The sequence below is a fragment of the Drosophila mojavensis genome, unplaced genomic scaffold, assembly GCF_018153725.1.
Source record: "Drosophila mojavensis isolate 15081-1352.22 unplaced genomic scaffold, ASM1815372v1 contig_231, whole genome shotgun sequence".
Classification (NCBI taxonomy): Eukaryota; Metazoa; Arthropoda; class Insecta; order Diptera; family Drosophilidae; genus Drosophila; species Drosophila mojavensis.
In genome coordinates, this window is record NW_025318772.1 from 6,638,634 (window position 1) to 6,657,459 (window position 18,826).

At 40.2% G+C, this 18,826-nt stretch overlaps 4 protein-coding genes across 6 annotated transcripts; all 4 read left to right on the forward strand.

The window, feature by feature from the left end:
• Positions 1 to 4,203: 4,203 nt before the first annotated feature.
• LOC6575177 (putative glycine-rich cell wall structural protein 1) lies at positions 4,204 to 5,055 on the forward strand. Its single transcript, XM_002001157.4, has 2 exons — positions 4,204 to 4,337; positions 4,405 to 5,055. The coding sequence occupies exons 1-2, from the start codon at positions 4,320 to 4,322 to the stop codon at positions 4,951 to 4,953; spliced, it is 567 nt and encodes a 188-aa protein (XP_002001193.1). The 5' UTR covers positions 4,204 to 4,319; the 3' UTR covers positions 4,954 to 5,055.
• Positions 5,056 to 7,223: 2,168 nt separating this feature from the next.
• Positions 7,224 to 10,567, forward strand: LOC6575178 (sodium-coupled monocarboxylate transporter 1). 3 transcript variants are annotated; one of them, XM_002001158.4, is made up of 7 exons: positions 7,224 to 7,656; positions 8,385 to 8,502; positions 8,619 to 8,686; positions 8,757 to 8,908; positions 8,968 to 9,108; positions 9,169 to 9,652; positions 9,723 to 10,567. In XM_002001158.4, exons 1-7 carry the CDS (start codon positions 7,279 to 7,281, stop codon positions 10,137 to 10,139), a joined length of 1,758 nt encoding a protein of 585 aa, XP_002001194.1. In that variant the 5' UTR covers positions 7,224 to 7,278; the 3' UTR covers positions 10,140 to 10,567. The 3 variants fall into 3 exon arrangements, with proteins under 3 accessions (XP_002001194.1, XP_015023358.1, XP_015023356.1); XM_015167872.3 differs by lacking the exon at positions 9,723 to 10,567 and having other exon boundaries at positions 9,174 to 9,338; XM_015167870.3 differs by lacking the exons at positions 7,224 to 7,656; positions 8,385 to 8,502; positions 8,619 to 8,686 and having other exon boundaries at positions 8,817 to 8,908; positions 9,174 to 9,652.
• Positions 10,568 to 12,238: 1,671 nt separating this feature from the next.
• On the forward strand, positions 12,239 to 15,109 carry LOC6575179 (sodium-coupled monocarboxylate transporter 2). The gene is made up of 8 exons (XM_002001159.4): positions 12,239 to 12,497; positions 12,559 to 12,718; positions 12,792 to 12,909; positions 12,975 to 13,194; positions 13,695 to 13,835; positions 13,896 to 14,004; positions 14,074 to 14,606; positions 14,690 to 15,109. The coding sequence occupies exons 1-8, from the start codon at positions 12,316 to 12,318 to the stop codon at positions 15,057 to 15,059; spliced, it is 1,833 nt and encodes a 610-aa protein (XP_002001195.1). The 5' UTR covers positions 12,239 to 12,315; the 3' UTR covers positions 15,060 to 15,109.
• Positions 15,110 to 15,618: 509 nt separating this feature from the next.
• LOC6575180 (sodium-coupled monocarboxylate transporter 2) lies at positions 15,619 to 18,453 on the forward strand. Its single transcript, XM_002001160.4, has 8 exons — positions 15,619 to 15,950; positions 16,332 to 16,491; positions 16,546 to 16,663; positions 16,730 to 16,949; positions 17,015 to 17,155; positions 17,224 to 17,332; positions 17,412 to 17,944; positions 18,004 to 18,453. The coding sequence occupies exons 1-8, from the start codon at positions 15,712 to 15,714 to the stop codon at positions 18,329 to 18,331; spliced, it is 1,848 nt and encodes a 615-aa protein (XP_002001196.1). The 5' UTR covers positions 15,619 to 15,711; the 3' UTR covers positions 18,332 to 18,453.
• The last annotated feature ends 373 nt before the right edge of the window (positions 18,454 to 18,826 follow it).

Below are 18,826 nucleotides of genomic sequence, written 5' to 3' on the forward strand. Positions count from 1 at the left end.
GTTGGCGCCTTATGTAACTGTTAGCCAGCTACATATACATTCACACATACATATGCATGTAGCTGAAACTGTATTTACTTTGTGGATGCACTTTTTAGCCCATTCATCTTCATCAGCGGCAATTACATCTTGCGATATTCTCGGCATTTGTCACTGGTTTTTCTTTCCTCTCTGTCATTTATACGCTTGAATATTCAGTTTTTACACACATGATTCGCCAGTTTAGAGGCATTAAAAAAATTGGTTTCTCCTTATACATCATAGACTTCGAGAAGCCTCCACACAGCTGCACAACTTCGATAACGATGCGCTGCTCAAGTTGCAACAGTCATTAAATTAAAAGAAGATAATCTACTGAAGACATAGGACTACAATGCCATCACTTCGAATAATTACTCATTATCCAAAGAGGGCAATTAATCTGTATGAATTATATTTCTTTATTAAGGCAATGCCTATGTATATTTGATATATTGATGCTTTGCGAGTATTTTTTTACGACAGATTGGTCACATTGTGTAGACAAAGCTGGCCGCGCATCACCAATTGGTTTCCTTCTTATTTATAACTGCAGCAAAATATACGTTGGAAGAATTTTGATTATAGGAAAGAGCAACTATTTTGTTTACCCAAACCTTGGCGATGAAGCAAAAATATTATTTCATTGCCACTTTTGTGTTTTTTCCTTTGAGCCGTGTAAATAGCAATTTAAAGTTTGGCACTAACTGTTCCCATTTGCTGATGAGTGCATTGCTCTGAATAGACATATACTTATGCATGCATATGAGCATACACATACATATACATATGTCTCTTAACAGCTGAATATGTTTTGCAACAAAAGCCTTATCGAATTATCCATCAATTGGCAAAGACGAACAACGATTTAATAATTTCAGCGCGTCTGCAGTCCATTTGCCAACTTTGTTGCTATTTTTGTGTATTTTCCAGCTGCTATTTGGCCTAATTAAAGTGTCATAACAATTACCAACGCACTCAAACACACACACGCACAGCTTTGCACTGATATTGAACATCTACTTAGGCCGTTATTAAGCTGAGAAAACAAAAAGCAAAAATTGTACCAAATGTAAGTCATGCAACGGCGACGTCGCGTCGGCTTCGGCTACGCTGACCTAGTGGACGTGTTAATGATGGATTTGGCCAGATACACACAACCGCATGTACATAAACATATTGTTGCATGCAATAAAGCGTTTCATTTGAGTTGCAAAAAAATATACCTTTGAAAACAAAGCAAACCATAAAAAAACGCACAAAAGCGGCAGCCAAACAAACCATAAAAAAGTTAAAGAGAAGCTGGTTCGCTTCAATGCCGGAGCGATCCTCTAGTGTGGCCAACCTACATAGTAATTAAGAATGACACCTCAAACAGGGAAACATCGCCACGCATGGAATCGCCTTGCCGTAGCACTCCAATTACAGCCTGCACTTAAATGAAAGTAGGAGTTAAAAAAGATTCGACCAGAAAGGCACCCTTTAAAAATTACCAAAGTAAATGCAAAGAGGAAATAAGAAATTATATACATATGCAGATTCACTTCAATGTCAAACGGATCATATGGTGTGATCAGACCTGTAATTTAGGGTGACACCGCAGGCAGAAAAACATCGCCACACGTTGAGTCCTCTTTCCAAAATACATCAACAACTTGCAATTGACTGAAAGTGCGAGTGAAAAAAATGCAGACAATTACGAAATGAGTTAAGAGAGAGACCTTCACAAGGCATCTCAAGACAAAAGCACAATAAACCAAATTAAAACCCAAAGTGACAGTGGAAGCAGCAGCGGCAGCAGCTGAAGCCACAACAACTCCGCATGCTGATAAAAATAATTTAAGACAGACGAGAAACGAGAGAAAAAAAATATATATAAAAAATAATTATTTAGCGCATTGTCATTGAAGTCGAACTCCAACTCAAACTCGAGCTTGAGCTCGAGCTCGAGCCGAGCTGAGCTGAGCTAAGCTGAGCTGGTGCTGCCGCTGCCCCCGCTGCTGTTGAGAGTGTTAAGTGTTGACTTTCATCTTCTTGTCTTTTTGTTGCCACCAAATTGAAAGAGGTCTGCCGGTCTGAGGGTCTGGGGGTCGGAGTCGTGCCGCTGTTGTCATTGCCGCCACCGCCACGCAACGGCGCACGCAGTTGCCAAAAGTCCTTCACTTTGAAGCGTGAAGGTTTCCCAAACATAAACCCTAAACCGAAAAGCCAAGCTGCCTCCCGAACCCGCTGCACTTTGCGAAAGTTAGCCGAGAGATGTACGAAGTGAATAAACCTCATTTACCACAATTTACTGCCACTTGGCACTTTGATTGGGATTCGGTTACATTTTCAACTGCTTTTGCTCCATATTTCTTTTAATTTTATTATTTCTTTTTTTCATCTCTTATTTTTGTTGTCTTTCTTACTTTCGGCTTAAGGCGTCTCGAGTGCCCTCTCTACAAAGCGGTTGATGTTGACATAATATACGCAGGCGAGAGACAATAATCAAAAATATTACGTATACGCCTACTTATCGGCCATTCCTTCCCTGACAGAATTTTGAGCAGCCTTTGTTGCTGCTGGTACTTTTCAAATCTCGTGCACATATTTACAACAATGACTCATTATCTGAGCTGCCTGCTCCTCCTCCCACTCTCGCCCCCTCTCTTTACACCTGCGTTATATCATTTTGAAGCGCGCCAGGGAAGACCCAATGCATAAGAAACGAGAATGTTGTTATGGACTGTTCACGACTATGTGATACTCGTTCATAGATCCGACAGATTGATCTATTTTTTACTATAAATATCATATATGAAAATATAGATATTTTGATATAAAAGAGACTAGCAATACTTAATACTTACCAATACTTACCCTATAACACATACCCTATATTTATTTACACACCATACACAATCATCTTCATTAAACCCTATATAAATTATTAAATATACATATATAAAGACTAGACTAAGACTAATTTATATATGTATATGTATATATAGAAAGCATAACCACATTATTGTTGGAAAGAATGCCAGTCAAAATCCCATTAAATTTAGTAAGCAAACCAGCACTGCCTGAAACCCGTATACTCCCGTTCCACCCGGCAAACGAGTATAATAAAAAATATCAGACGTAAAGCGAATTGAGAGTGCGAACGTGAAGTGAAACATTTGTTCGAATTACGAACACCTAAAAGAAAAAAAAAAAACATAAACACACGTATATGTGCATTTGTGTGTGCATACATATATATACCATATCATTAACTTTTTGGTCTTCTTTTTAACTGTACAACTACAACTTTTACCCAAAAACGAACGACTCAGTTCTTTCAATGCCCTATTGCCCATGTGAACTTAAAAAATGTTCAACTTTAACGTAATTCCTTGGGAAATCGAGTCGAGTTGATTATATGTCTGGCGTGTGTCCGTCCGTCTGTCTGCCTGTGATTCGCCCTAGTGCTCTACATGAAAATTATATGGCATTTTCGCAGACAAACTCTTTCGTAATCGTGCACAAGGTGCAAATTGTGGCGCCCCATTGTTGATACTATTTACATGACAGACTACTTAAATAAATAGTAATGCTGATGTACATATATATCTTTATATATATTAGAAATGGAGATACCTTAAAGACGGCTGATGAGTGTTTACTTTTGATAATCAATGGCTGGCAAAACGACTTCCTGGTCAGGAGAGACGTCGATGGCGATGTCGTTGGTGATGTCCAAGCGGGAAAAAAACGTGATTAGAGAAAAGTGCCGAAGAAATTTCAAATGCAAGTACAGACAACTGAAATTGTTAGCGACATTTCGGTTTTTGGTCTTTCGATTTTTTAACTATTTTGTTGTTGCTGTGATTTTTTTATAATTTTTTTTTATGGTGGGAAACAAGAGGCGCTGCTGAGCAGCTGAAGCTGGAGTTGGCCGCAGGTCGTCCGCCAAAAACAAGTTGTTCGCTGAAGATGAAGGTACAGACAACAACAACAACGACCACACTCAATGTGTGTGTTGTGTGTTTTCGTTAGTGTCCATCGTTGAGCTGGCGCTCATGCAGTAGACGAAGAAGTTGCCGATAATGATGTTTGGTTCGACGCAGCCGATGAAACCAACTCGGTTGGCGCTGAGCGAGGGAACGAGCGGGTCGCTGAGCATAGAGAAGCGACGTAGTATAAAGAGGGCCTGCATGGCATTTGTTTGGCATTCAGTCGCTGGCTCCCCACTCGAAAGCAACTAAATTTACCTTATAATTTAATTTTACTTTTCTCCCCCACACACACACACATACACCACTCAAAACTCAATCGCTATGAACTCCTTCTCAGTGGTAAGTAGTCAAGTGGATTATACGATGTGGATAGCCGTTGGATTACCCAATTCTTCCTCGCCTACAGTTCTTAGTGTTTGCGCTCGCTGCTCTGGCCGCAGCTGAGCCGCCATCGGGCTACAATTATCCACGCGGTGGTGGCGGTGGAGGCGGCGGTGGCTTCGGCGGCGGCTTTGGTGGTGGCTCCTCGTTCGGCGGTGGCGGCGGTGGTGGCGGTGGATTCCAGGCCGTCAGCGGAGGCTTCCAGACATCCGAGGGACAGAATGTTGATCCACAGCTGCTGGAGCAGGTGCGTCAGATTCTGTTGAACGAGGAGAGCAAATTGGGCGGCGGTGGTGGCGGCGGCGGCGGCGGTGGTGGTGGTGGCTACCCAAGTGGACCATCAACCAGCTATGGCCCACCATCGACCAGCTACGGCGCGCCCGGCGGCGGCAACGGCGGTGGCCGTGTGGTTGGCATCGATCTTGAGGGCGTCCGTCAGGCCATCCAGGTGGCTCAGTTCGCACAGCAGAGCACGCAGGCCGGCGGCGGCGGCGGTGGCTATCCCAGTGGTCCTCCATCTGGATCGTATGGTGCTCCGTCCAGGCCCAGCGGCAGCTATGGTGCGCCTTTCTAAGCACATTCCACAAACATTCAAACACAATTTTTGCTGCCAAAAATGAAAAACGACGGAAAGGACGATATTAATTGACTCAGCCGGACCTAACGACATCAACAACAACAACAACAACATTAACTGAAATGAAAGAAGAATTAAGGAAGTATGGGTTTTAACAACAGTCAAAACTTGAAACTTCGTGCGAGCCACGCCCATGCCCCAAGCTCCTCCCCCAAATACGAAAGCGAAACAACAACTGAGTGAAAAACGTTGTTCGACACGTATTGTAGAGTGAGATGTTTCATTGAACCTGCCTACATCTTCCACAACAAAAAAACTCATCCAATTTCGAGCTATTCTCAGTTCCCCAACACCTCCAACTGCCCCAACAGATCCCAGACTCAGTGACTGTACCTATCTATCGAATCTATTCTATCTGAAACTCAAAATGCAATTTCGTCCTTCGGCATTTGAGGTAAACAAAAACTTTCGGAGGCGAAATTCGTTTTTGTTTTTTTTGTAAATACTTTTTCTCAAAAAAACACCAACACACAACAAACAATCCCCAAAAAAAAAAACAACAAAACAAAAACAACAAAAAACAGTGTTATAACGCATTATTAGCATGTAAGTGTTTTTATTTTTATGAAACAAACAAAGAAACAACAAAAAAAAATATGAAAATAATAAAAAAAAATAGTAAATTTTGTCACCGTTAAATTGTACGAGATTTTTTATTTTGGGTACTTGGTGGGACTAAGCAAAAAAAAAAGAAAAACATATATGAAAATATGTATATATATACATATATATAAAATTATTAAATTAAAAAAAATAATAATAAATAAATTGGGAATATTAAGAAAAGACTCACAATAAGTAAAAAAAAAATAAATAAAATAAAAATCCTAAAAAAAATTAATATATATGTATATAGTTAATCTCTACTACTAATCTTAGCTTATCTTCATATATAAGCTTTCATAGACCTTCGTATATGGGCATTACGACTAGGCTCTCATGTTTATGCTTTGCAATTAAAACTCATCTGCAAATTGACCCAGATTAAACAGTTTTGTAAGCTTCAATGCAACATTCTAAAGCTTAAAATTTATGCATTGACATTCGAGTTCTCATTGAAATTGAGCGAGTTCATTTCAGATGTTCAGGTGTTTATTTTTGTTTTGGTTATTTTGTATGTGTTACGTATAATCCTTTCACTTTTTTGTGGTTTTGAAGACGCAACAAGCTGCAGTTGTGATGACTTGTAGAGCTCTCATCAAGCGTCTTGAGGCTGGCATCCAATGCTCATTAAGTGCCGATTTCATCAGCTGCAGCTGAGATGTTGACTCGAGGAAGTGGAGCGGGGCAGGGGACATTGGGTATTGGGTCACAATGCAGCGCAAGGGGCTGACCATTAAGCGCAGATATTACTGCGGGTTGCATCCGGCAACAGTCACTTTTCTATACTCTACCTAAATGAAATTCAAGTTACTAATATATTAGCCTTATAGGAATTGAAAGCGTGTTACCTCAATAAATCCCTCTTGAGTTTGAACTATATGTTAGTATGTATAAAGGAAAATATTAATATCAAATGCTCTGTGCCGGGTATTTGATAGTTGTGCGACGCCGATTAAGTAAATCTTTCATCAGTGTAAGGAAGTAAGATAGGATATTCTACGATTAGGAGGCATAATTTATAGACTAGAGACTATCTGGTGTAGGGTATACAGCAGTCGTGACATGCCCACTTGACTGATGCCAGCTGCACAGCTATGGCAACATCGTCCAAAGCAGGGGCAAGTGATAAGTGATGCCACACAAGCGTGTTGCATCGCTGTGACCCGCAGAGTATGACAACCAGGTGGAATTTGTGGTCTTATGCGACAGCAAATTCCAACCACAAAAATACATTACATAGGCCCAAATGGGCATGTCTAATTGAAAAGCAAGCGTGTAATTATCGCAGCCCGGTGAAGAAACTTTGCGATCTTGTCTGAGATTTGTGGGATGTGTAACGTCATATGAAAACAATGAATGGACTGACTTGGCTCCGATAGTCTTTTTGCAGAATCACTGTTGGCAGAGCTTATCTGATAAGGTCCTAGACCTTCTGTGTAATATACACATATATATACAATCTACAGATGATCAAATTGAGCTTGTAAAAGGCATTTAGATAACAGTTCTTTTGATAATGTCGATAGCTCTGATCTGATAAAATTCTAAGCTGATGGAAACTTATAAAAGGCACTGTAGACGTCATGCGGAACCCAATTGTGATTTCGAAGCGCGTCCAGTGTCGGTAGAGTGAATTATTATAGAGTAAAAGTTCTCAAAATGTCGGCTCTATTGAATGCCACGGCTCAGACCCTGGCGGGATCGTATTTCACATTCCAAACGACAGACTACATAGTCTTCACATTCATGCTGAGCATATCTGCCGGAATCGGTGTCTACTTTGGATTCTTTGCCAAGGGCGACGACACCACCGAGGAGTACCTGATGGGCGGCAAACGGATGAAGACGCTGCCCATTGCCATCTCACTGGTAGCCAGTCAATTGTCGGCCATCTCCATCATGACCATCCCCTCTGAGATGTTTGCCTTTGGCATGAATTGGTACTTTGCTGTGCTTATCATGGTGTTGATTGTACCCGTACTCAACTATGTGATAATACCCGTCTTCTACAACAACGATATTACCAACTGCTATGAGGTATTTGATTGGAATTTAATAAACAAAATGCATTTGCGAAAGTGGAATTTTTTGTGTGTGATCAAATCAGAAACTAATAGAGTTTGAATCTTAAATTTAGATATACCTCGAAATATATTATATTTTATAGACCAAATATCAGAGAACGCTAGGCATTCGCCATAAACCATAAACCATATACGATAAACCACAGCCAGAGATCATAAACCATATACCATAAAGCATGTACCAGAGACTATATTCTATAATATAGATACCCAACAGCATAGGCCATAAATCACATATATATGATCATATATACATATATGATCACATTTGATTTACTAGAACATAAAGATTTTATTTTACATTTTTTATCTTAATAAAGCCCGACATTATCTCAAAACCCGGAAAACCCAATTTTAGTCAAAAATATTTCCCTAATTCTATTTTTAAATTTGTTTTAAATTTCTTTTGTTTTACTTATATTTATAATGTGTTTATTTGAATTAATTAATTATTAAAATATTTAAATTATATTAAGTTAAATGAAATTTTTAGCTTTATTGATCTTAATCTTGAAGTAAATTGCATTAAATTAAATGTTAAATCATATTAAATTTTATTTAATTTTTCATTATATAGCATTTTTCTAAATTTTATTATAATAAATTTATGAGATATTTAAATTTTTTATTAACTTAAGTGTTGATATTATTTTTGTATATCTCTGTCTTTCTCTCCTTTAGTACTTGGAGCTGCGCTTCAATAGCGCCACCCGCAAGCTGCAAACCTTTTGGTTTGTGATTAATATATTCCTTATGCTGCCCATATTCATATTTCTGCCATCGCTGGCCTTTGCGCAAGGTGAGATTAGATCATATCGCATTTTAGATAAAACACTCGTGTGTGCCATATAATTTCATTACTCTTCCACTCTTTCATTCCCCTCCGATCTCGCCTTTTCTCTATCTCTTTTACAGTAACGGGCTTTAATGTTCACATTATCAATACAATTGTCTGCAGCATTTGCATCTTTTACACAATGATCGTAAGCAATTGAGATAAGATCTGATTATATTGAAATGATTTTAACGTATTCATTCATCTGATCCTTTTAGGGCGGCATTAAGGCCGTCGTCTGGACGGATGTGGTGCAAGCGGGCATCATGGTGTTCTCCGTGGTGCTGGTGGGCTTCTTGGGCGCTCGACGTTTGGGCGGCCTGGGCGAGGTTTGGCGCATCGCCGGCGAGGGCGGCCGATTGGATGTGAAGTAGATGCCAGCTCCACTCGTTAAAGGGCTTAGTTCTATCTATATAATATTACTTTCAGCTTTACATTTGATCTGACGACACGTATTACCATGTGGAATGCCGCTGCCTCCGGCTTTGTGTCCTGGACCAGCTATGTGGGTCTCCATCAGAGCTGTGTGCAACGCATTGTTGCGCTGCCCTCGCTGGCGCATGCCAGAAGGTGGGTGAACCAGCACGGCTGTCATCAACACCCCAGTCGCTAATGCCTGCATTCTTACAGAGCAGTCGTTCTGTTTGGAATCGGCTTCCTGCTCATCATGAGCTTCAATTGCTTCACGGGCATTGTGATGTATGCGCGCTACCATGACTGCGATCCGCTTGCCGTGGGTCTGGTCAGCAAGCTGGACAAGATGGTGCCATATTTCGTGCAGGATATTATGGGCCATCTGACCGGCATGCCCGGCGTCTTTATCTCGTGCGTCTTCAGCGCCGCCCTGAGCACACTCTCGGCCAGCATCAACTCCCTGGGCGGCATCGTCTACTTCGACTACATCAAGCCGCACATACGCCACACGGAGCACAAGGCCAATGTGATAATGAAGATATTCGTATTCCTGGCCGGCATCTACTGCATATTCGGCGGCATCATAGTCGAGAAATTCAGCTCCATTCTGCAAATGGTCTTTTGCATTGGCGGCATCGGCTTTGGCTCCGTCTGCGGCGTCTTTCTCCTGGGCATGCTGGTGCCCAGGGTGCATGGCCGGGTCTGTATATCTTTTTTATGTACAGTATCAATATAGATAAATATAGTAATGTTCCTTACATTCCTCACAGGCTGCCTTAGCTGCCTCCGCCCTGAGCATTGTGTGCATGGCCATCCTCGTAGTGGGCAGTTGGGGGCGGAATCAGTATCCCGCCATGCCCATCAGCACCGACAACTGCCCAACGACGCTGAATGCCACGACAACTGCCTCCACTTTATTGAACTTGAATGCAACAGTCACAGTGAAGGATCTGCCAGCATCTGGCTTCAGCATCTTTGACATCTCGTTCAATTGGTATGCGGCCATCGGCTTCGTCATCACCTTGGTGTCGGGCCCAGTGCTGAGCTATGTCCTCAACCCAGCGGCAGATCAAGTGAAGCTCAATCCGAATCTCTTATCGCCGGCTATAAAGTATTTCGTGGAGTACGAGCAGGCGCCGATGTATGAGCTGCCGGAGCTGCGGAAGGAAAAACAACAGCAGTCATAAACATTACTTTTACCGTAATCAAATTTGCTAAATTAGTATTATATACTATTTATCTTCAGCAGCATTAGTCCCTCAGATATACAGTGCTAATGTTAGATATATAATCTGGCATAAATGCTTATCTTAATTAGCTGCGTATACTAGAGTTTCGACAACATCTAGCTAAGCTAGACCTTAGATAGTTTCTATAATAAGTAATGCAAATAAAAGTCAGACAGAAACATATCTCTTCGAGAGGCTTTACGATTGAAGGATCAAATACAGCAACCGTCAGCATTATTATTTATGGAGCTATTACTCCTTATCGTTTTGTTCAAATATATGCAACAGTTTGGCCTAACGTATACCCACTTAAAATTATCAAATGAGATATAATAAGGGCATCGATATATAAGTGATTATATAATAATATATGTATGTCTTTATAATTGTTTGTTTCTTCTTACTAAAACTTGTTTACTCTCCATGGAAACAGGACATATCGGGGATTGCTATATCTTCTATAACTTACCTTACTTAAACACAGAATTATAATTTAAAATAACATAAATATTCAGAAAAGCTTATGTTGTCTTAAAATCTAGAAAAATTAAATCAGTTTAAATTATATACATCAGTATAATTTCTGAATTATATATAATCTTGTAAACATATAGGGTATATCTAGGACATGCATTCCACATAACTTGTTGTTTTAACGCCTCTTCATAAAAAATAATTTAGCGAGTTTTAGTGATAAAAAGCAGACACTCAGATAATATGCGGCAGACTCAATACCTTTAAATTTATATAGAGATCTAAATGTATGAACATTACAAAAAAATTATCCGGATATAATCTACAGGAAAGTAACTGTTAACAAGATACGAGACATTGTTTCAATATGTAAAAAAAAAAAAAAAAAAAAAAAAAAAAAACAAGTAAGAAAACTCTAGTCGAGAGTGCTCGACTACGAGATCCCCTGAACCCTTCGAGCAACTGATATTTCAATAATTATGCGCACATGCACACATTCACGCACACACACAGGTATACGCACGCACACATAAACACGCTTTGGCTGCAGTGGTGACTTACTATGGGAACTTACTTGTTTAATAACTTTTCATGAAACTTTCAGATTATGATTACAACAGGAATATGCATGCATTTGCCAAAGCACAAATTTGAAATACGTCTTTTATAAAAATGTGGGTGAGGGGGTAGATATAAGGGTGGGGGGTAAATTGTATAAAATATAAGTATAAGTATACATATAAAATTTGGAGGCTCTAGCTTTAAATGTGTAGGAGATATAATTAAATAACTAGCTTTCGATAAGGTTTTTAATGGATAATAAAATATCGGAAATAGTTAACGATATTTATACACGAACCTAGGAAAAATTTTTCTCTAGCTCTTATATCTTCTGAAATCGTCGCGTTCAAACATACAGACAGACAGACAGACGGACGGACGGACAGACAGACAGACGGACAGGGCCAAATCGACTCAGCTCGTCGCCCTGATCATATATATACTTTGTGGGGTCTGCCACGCCTCCTTCTGCCTGTTACATACATTTCAACAAAACCATTATACCCTGATTTCCCATTGAAAATGGGTTCAGGGTATAAAAAAAAACAAGAAGGAAGTTTTGATTGATAAGACGTTTTGTGAGAAGAAGTCAAATTCGACAGTCGCTCTTCCGCATGACCATATGTTCAACTATTATGTGTTTTCTGGAAGGTAAAGTTAAAGCTATGAAATTTTATGCAGAGATATGCAAAAGTTCTTAGCATTGACAAAATCTAGGGACAAACTTGATATACAAATATTTTTTGCAGGGTAGCTGACAGGGTCAAAGTTGCTGTACAACTACAATTACTGTTTACAGAGTATCTCCTAGTCAGGCCCTGCTCTCGTACATGCTCCAGAATAGCGATTTCATCAAAATAAACATGCAAAATAAGTTGTTATATATTACAAATTCTTCAAATCTTGAGCTCTTTTATGGCATATAAGCAGCAATAGCTATCATATCTGTATAGATAAATGTAGATAAATCTGGGAGGCAGATAAGATAATTAAATAACATCATTTAAAAACGACACATGTCAGGAACTGCACCGAAGTGTGCGCACAGCATTCAAGTGTAGCACTACGGCTAATTTCAAGTAGTTGGCAAATATAAAATATGGTTTCAGCACTTACATTTGGGATTACGGATCATGTTGTCTTCGTGCTTATGCTGTGCGCCTCGCTGGCCATTGGCGTCTACTTTGGGTTCTTCTCCAAGGCCAAAAACACCACCGAGGAGTATCTGCGGGGCAGCAAGAAGATGCAAACACTGCCCATCGCCATTTCATTGGTGGCCAGGTGAGTTTCATTCTTGGATTTGATATGGCTAAATGGCCCCATAGACATATCTATATTTCAGTCAACTCTCTGGCATTGCCATCATGTCCGTACCAGCCGAGACATATACGTTTGGCATCAACTACATTTTTATGGTGCTCTCCATGGTGTTAGTTTTGCCCGTGCTGATCTACGTTGTAGTGCCTGTCTTCTACGAGAACAATGTCTCCAACTGTTATGAGGTAGGAGGGAGATCTCAATTCCCATTTATCCTATATATCATATATATACATATATTCGTATATTTGATTCCAGTACCTGGAAATGCGATTTGGCAAGCTCATGCGAAAGGTGGTAACAGCCACATTTGTGTTAAACTGTTGCCTCATGCTGCCCGTGTATATGTTCATACCCTCTCTGGCATTTGCGCAAGGTATATACGCTGGCAACTACCTACCTGGCAACCGTTATATTTATTACATATCCCCGTTTATTTAGTGACCGGCATAAATATTCATCTGATCAATATTCTGGTCTGCTCGATATGCGTTGTCTACACCATGTTGGGTGGCATCAAGGCGGTTGTCTGGACAGATGTGGTGCAGGGTGCCATCATGCTGATCTCGGTGCTATTGGTCGGAGTGCTGGGCACCATGCAAGCAGGAGGACTTAGTTCGGTGCTTGAGAGTGCCGCCAAAGGCGGACGACTGAATTTTGAGTAAGTTTTGCGTAACAATTTTCATTCTTAAGGTTGACTTCTTCAGTTCAGTTCAACTATGTCTAACCACAATTTTGATAGAAAAGCAAAGGATCAAATTCCCAATGCAGTGATAGCGATTTATAATTAATTAAATTAAACATTAAATTAATTTAAATTGAAAGTTTTTATTTAATAAATGTCAATATATAAATCAAATAATTCCATGTAATAATTTAGTATTAATTTTTAAAATAATTATTTATTTATTTTTTTATTCAATCATTTTACTTTAACAATATGTGGCTTTAATTTTTATACTAATTAACTTTCCTGTTTAAATTTATTTATTGCTTACTTGCATTTGTTTTTATTTAAGTTTTAATTAACATTAGTTTTTGGATAAACGAAATTCAAATATTATAATTAAATTATTATATAAATTTTGATAATTAGTCAATTAGTTAATTATTTTGTATTTATTAATTAAATATTTGTTTACTTCAATAAATGATTTACAGCTACAGGCTGGATCCTCGCATACGCATGACAGTCTGGAATTGCTTCGCGGGAGGGTTCCTCATGTGGCTGGGTCACATTGGCTTCAATCAGAGCTGCGTGCAGCGCATTGTAGCTTTACCCTCGTATGCGCATGCCAAAGTGTAAGTTATGCAAGAATGCGAAAGTCTTTTACGAATTAACAACACAGTCACATTTCTCAGATCTCTCATCATTGCGGGATTCGGAATTGTAATAATCATGTCCTTTATGAGCTTCACTGGAATCATTATGTTTGCTCGCTATTACGGATGTGACCCCATGCTAGCTGGCGTGAGTAGCTCGAAACTTTAATTATTTAAGTTAACTATAACTATTTAAGTTACCTAATCCCATCCGCAGCTGGTCAGCAAGCCTGACAAAATGATGCCCTTCTTCATTCAGGACATAATGGGTAATCTGCCCGGCATGCCCGGCATTTTCATCTCGTGCGTCTTCAGCGCTGCGCTGAGCACGCTCTCTGCGAATCTCAATTCGCTCGCTGGCGTCGTTTACTTTGATTACATTAAGCCATTCATACGGCATACGGAGGCTCGAGCCAATGCCACGATGAAGCTGATTATTGTCATCATAGGCATTTACTGTGTCTTTGGGGGCCTCATGGTGCAGCACTTCAATTCCATAATACAGACTGTGCTGAGCATCACGGGCATCAGCACGGGAGCTGTGGGCGCTGCGTTCCTCTTGGGCATGTTCTGTCCGCGAGTGACCAGCAAGGCAGCCATATCGGGCATTCTATTTAGCATCGCTTTCATGGTACTCATTATCATAAAGTCCCAGATGCACTTCAAGGCAGGCATCATCAAGTATGATATCCTGCCCAATAGCCTGGACCAATGCGAGGCCAAGCATTTGCATACGATTCTAAATGCAATGTAAGCATTACAACCTTTTCATTCATTTGATTTGATATTGTTTTATACACATATTCCCCTTATTTTTCCCATATTTTTCACAGCCACAGCAACAACAACACAACCCCAGTGACTGTAATTGAGAAACCAACTGTGCCACCTTTGGTGACAAGCGCCTTTGGCAGTAATCGTGACTTTTCCATATTTGATATATCCTTTTACCTGTACAAATTCTTGGGTCTGATCTTAACGTTCCTTTGGGCCGTGCCCATGAGCTACATTTGTAAGCGGGACAAACACGAATCACTAAATCCAAAGCTGTTCACGCCCCTCGTCCGGAGATTCCTACCACCGAATCTTGTGTTGGAAATGGAGGAGTTGCCACTCAAGGGAGTCAAGGAGTTGCCACTAAAGGAAGACTCGGAGTCAAATTTGAAAAACTGTGTTAAATTTGATGCTCAATTGCGAGATTGAAATTTGTACTAAAGAGATTATATTTCAATAAAACTTATAGGTTGATATAATGGGAAGAAAGTCTTGTAGAAGTAAAGGAATTTTTTAGATTTAGTTGCTCAGGGGTGTAAAACTTGAGAGAGTTCCATAAATATGTATTATGTTGGGTACATTGCAAGAATTTCTTCAGGGTAAACATTCTCTTTGCTAAGGTAGTTGGATATATGCTATTGACATCTTCAAGACGATATGGATCTGGAAACGCATTCTTTTTTTTGCAAACAACATTTAGTTGCAACTATTATATTACGTAAAAGACTCAGAAAGTGCTACTGTATAAAACATTTTAGGTGCGTATAGAGTCTTATCAGAACCAGCGGGACGCGATCAAAATACAATTTTGGTCCACAATACTCGTATCTGCTGATTCAGCATTTAAAGACGCTGTATATGGACGTTTAAATACGTAGAAGCTGTTAGGTCCACTTTATGGATACTCATTAATGTTTACAGCCAGTGTCTAGCAAATATTTCAGCTACTGATAAGCTACCATATTCTGAACTTAAGGTGATACTTCTGATTTGAGTGCTCATAACTGTGCTGACAGCTTACGCATCTGCACAAGCTTGTACGGCTAATCAGCTAAAGGATAATAGTGGGTTAATAACCAGGATGTCGGACAGCGCAACAACCTTGGCCAGCACGGCGGCAACAGCTGCACCAACAGTTCTTGTAGAGGACTTGAATTTCGGCGTCACGGACTACTCCATATTCGTAGTCATGCTAAGTATCTCGGCAGCCATTGGCGTCTACTTTGGATTCTACTCCAAGTCGAAGAACACCACCGACGAATACCTGCACGGGGGCAAGAAGATGCAGGCGCTGCCCATTGCCATATCCTTGGTCTCCAGGTTCGTAGATCCAGTCAGCGAGTCAGTGTTAATCAGTTTAAGTCAGTTCTATTATCTCAATCAGTGCCATTAAATGTGCTAGGTTATCTTAACTTATCTTACTTGGAACAATTTTGTATTACATCAGTACATCACGCGATTTAAATATACATATATCCGCACGGGCCTCTTTTTTTATAAAATTATCTCCCTATCAAAATGAATTATTGGATCACTGACGAACTTGTGGAGAAACAATATAAAAGTCGTAAAGATAAAAGTCGTACTCTGCGAATCCTTGCTTATTGTTCGAGGCATTAAGTAAATGCTTTGATTTCCTTTTATTTTCTTTTATTTTAAAATCCAAAAAATTATATTGAAAAATTATATAATTGTGGACAGTCAACTATCTGGAGTTGCGATCATGTCAGTTCCAACCGAGAACTACACATATGGCTTCAACTTTATATTCAGTGTGCTGGCCATGTTGCCAACTATCCCAATCCTTATATACATTATTGTGCCGGTGTTCTACGACAACAACGTCGTCAATTGCTATGAGGTATGTGGAAATGGATTATCTATCTATCTGAATACATATTCTCTATTCTCTCAGTACTTGGAGATGCGTTTCAATAAGGGAACTCGTCGATTCGTCACTCTCACATTCATTATGAACCAATTCCTGATGCTGCCCGTCTATATGTTCATACCCTCGCTTGCCTTCTCTCAAGGTAAGTGCTTTGACTTAGCAAAAGTTATTTACTAGAAGTGTTTCTCTGCTTTCGTTTCATCCACAGTGACCGGTGTAAATATTCACCTGATCAATATAATTGTCTCCTCGGTGTGTGTTTTCTACACCATGTTGGGAGGCGTTAAGGCGGTCGTCTGGACGGATGTTGTCCAGGCTGCTGTAATGCTTATCTCGGTTATCATGGTGGCAGTCTTGGGCATAACGGAAACAGGTGGCTTGGCTACTGTGCTGGACCACGCTACACAGGGAGGACGTATGAACTTTGAGTAAGAAGGATGGATCTTAAATATACTATACATTTGCGATACATATTCAATTGAATTCCATATAGCTTTAGACTGGATCCCAGGATTCGAGTTACTATATGGAATGCCATAGGCAGCGGCTTACTTCTGTGGACGGGTAAAATTGGACTTGATCAGAGCTGTGTTCAGCGCATTGTCTCATTGCCGTCGTTTAGGGAAGCCAAAAAGTAAGTCAAATTCCGATTTTTTATATTTCTATGTGTTACATATATTTTATTCGCTATTCATTAAACAGATCTTTAGTTGTGGCGGGATTCGGTTTCATGATTATCATGTCCGTCACCTGTTTTACCGGCATTATTATGTTTGCTCGCTACTTCGGCTGTGATCCCATGTTAGCTGGCGTAAGAATACTGAATTTTAATAGATTTATGGTCCTCATCTTTTATCTATTTATTGTTTATCATCATATATCACCACCAGCTGGTCAGCAAGCCAGACAAAATGATGCCCTTCTTCATTCAGGACATAATGGGCAAGCTGCCGGGCATGCCCGGTCTGTTCATCTCGTGCGTATTCAGCGCTTCGCTGAGCTCCCTTTCGGCCAATCTCAACTCGCTCGCTGGCGTCGTCTACTTCGACTACATCAAGCCGCACATACGGCATACAGAGGCGCGGGCCAATGGATGCATGAAGCTGGTCGTGGTTGCCATGGGCGTCTACTGCATTTTGGGAGGCATCATTGTGCAGCACTTCAACTCCATTCTGCAGACCATGTGGACCGTTACGGGCATCAATACGGGCGCCGTTGTGGGTGTCTTCCTGCTGGGCATGTTTGTGCCCCGTGTCAATGGGAAGGTGGCAATGACCAGCATCATATTCAGTGTGCTGACCATGCTCTGGCTCATCATCAATGCAATGATGAACATCAAGGCGGGACTCATTAAGTACGAGGTGCTCCCAAACAGCTTGGATCAGTGCGAGGCTCGAGGCTTCCATGCAATTCTTGCAGCCATGTATGTTTCATGACCTTCCTATAAGAATATATACACACATGCTGAAAGGTCTTCCACAGAAATCACACAACAACTACACCAGCAACAGCAACAGCAATACCATTGCCTGTGAATGTGACAACAGCCTTTGACAGCAATCGGGAGTTTTCAATCTTCGATATATCTTTCTATTGGTACAAAATGATAGGCGCAATCCTGATCTTCGTGTGTGCCGTGCCCTTAAGCTATATCTGGCGTCCGGATAAGAACGAGAAGCTGAATCCCAAACTATATTCGCCATTTGTACGCAATATGTTGAATGTGTCGGAACCAGAAGTGGAGCTGGAGGAGGTTCCATTAAAAGAATCCCCAACCAAAGAAGGGAAACAGGAAAACGGAGCCACATAAGTATTAATAACATCTACCTTAGCTAGTACCCGCTATTCTGTCTCTTTTGTATTTAGAACATTGTCTCTTTACTTTTTTAAACGACAAATTTCTTGGAAATAAAGTATAATGGTATATCTTAACAGCTTTCTACACTCTTCCTTATACGCAAGTAAGAGACCTTTGGCTTTGGTCTACTAGAAAGAAAACTTGTACTAGATTTAATAAACCATTTGATTAAATTCACAATTTATTCATTAAATAATAAACTAATTCACACTTGAATGGGTCCGAAGACTCTCATCTCATTGTCATATGACCTTTGGATATAGCCAACTTTTTGACTCTATTTTACGGGGACTCGTTGCTCTTAGTGCAATGTCTAGCCGATATTTTAGACTACTACCAATAATCTCTACTTAAGCGAAAATCTTTGAGTTCAATGATCATAACTGAGCTGACAGCGTTCGCAGTTGCACCGACTTGTTCGGCAAACAAGTCTCAGCCGTACTAGAA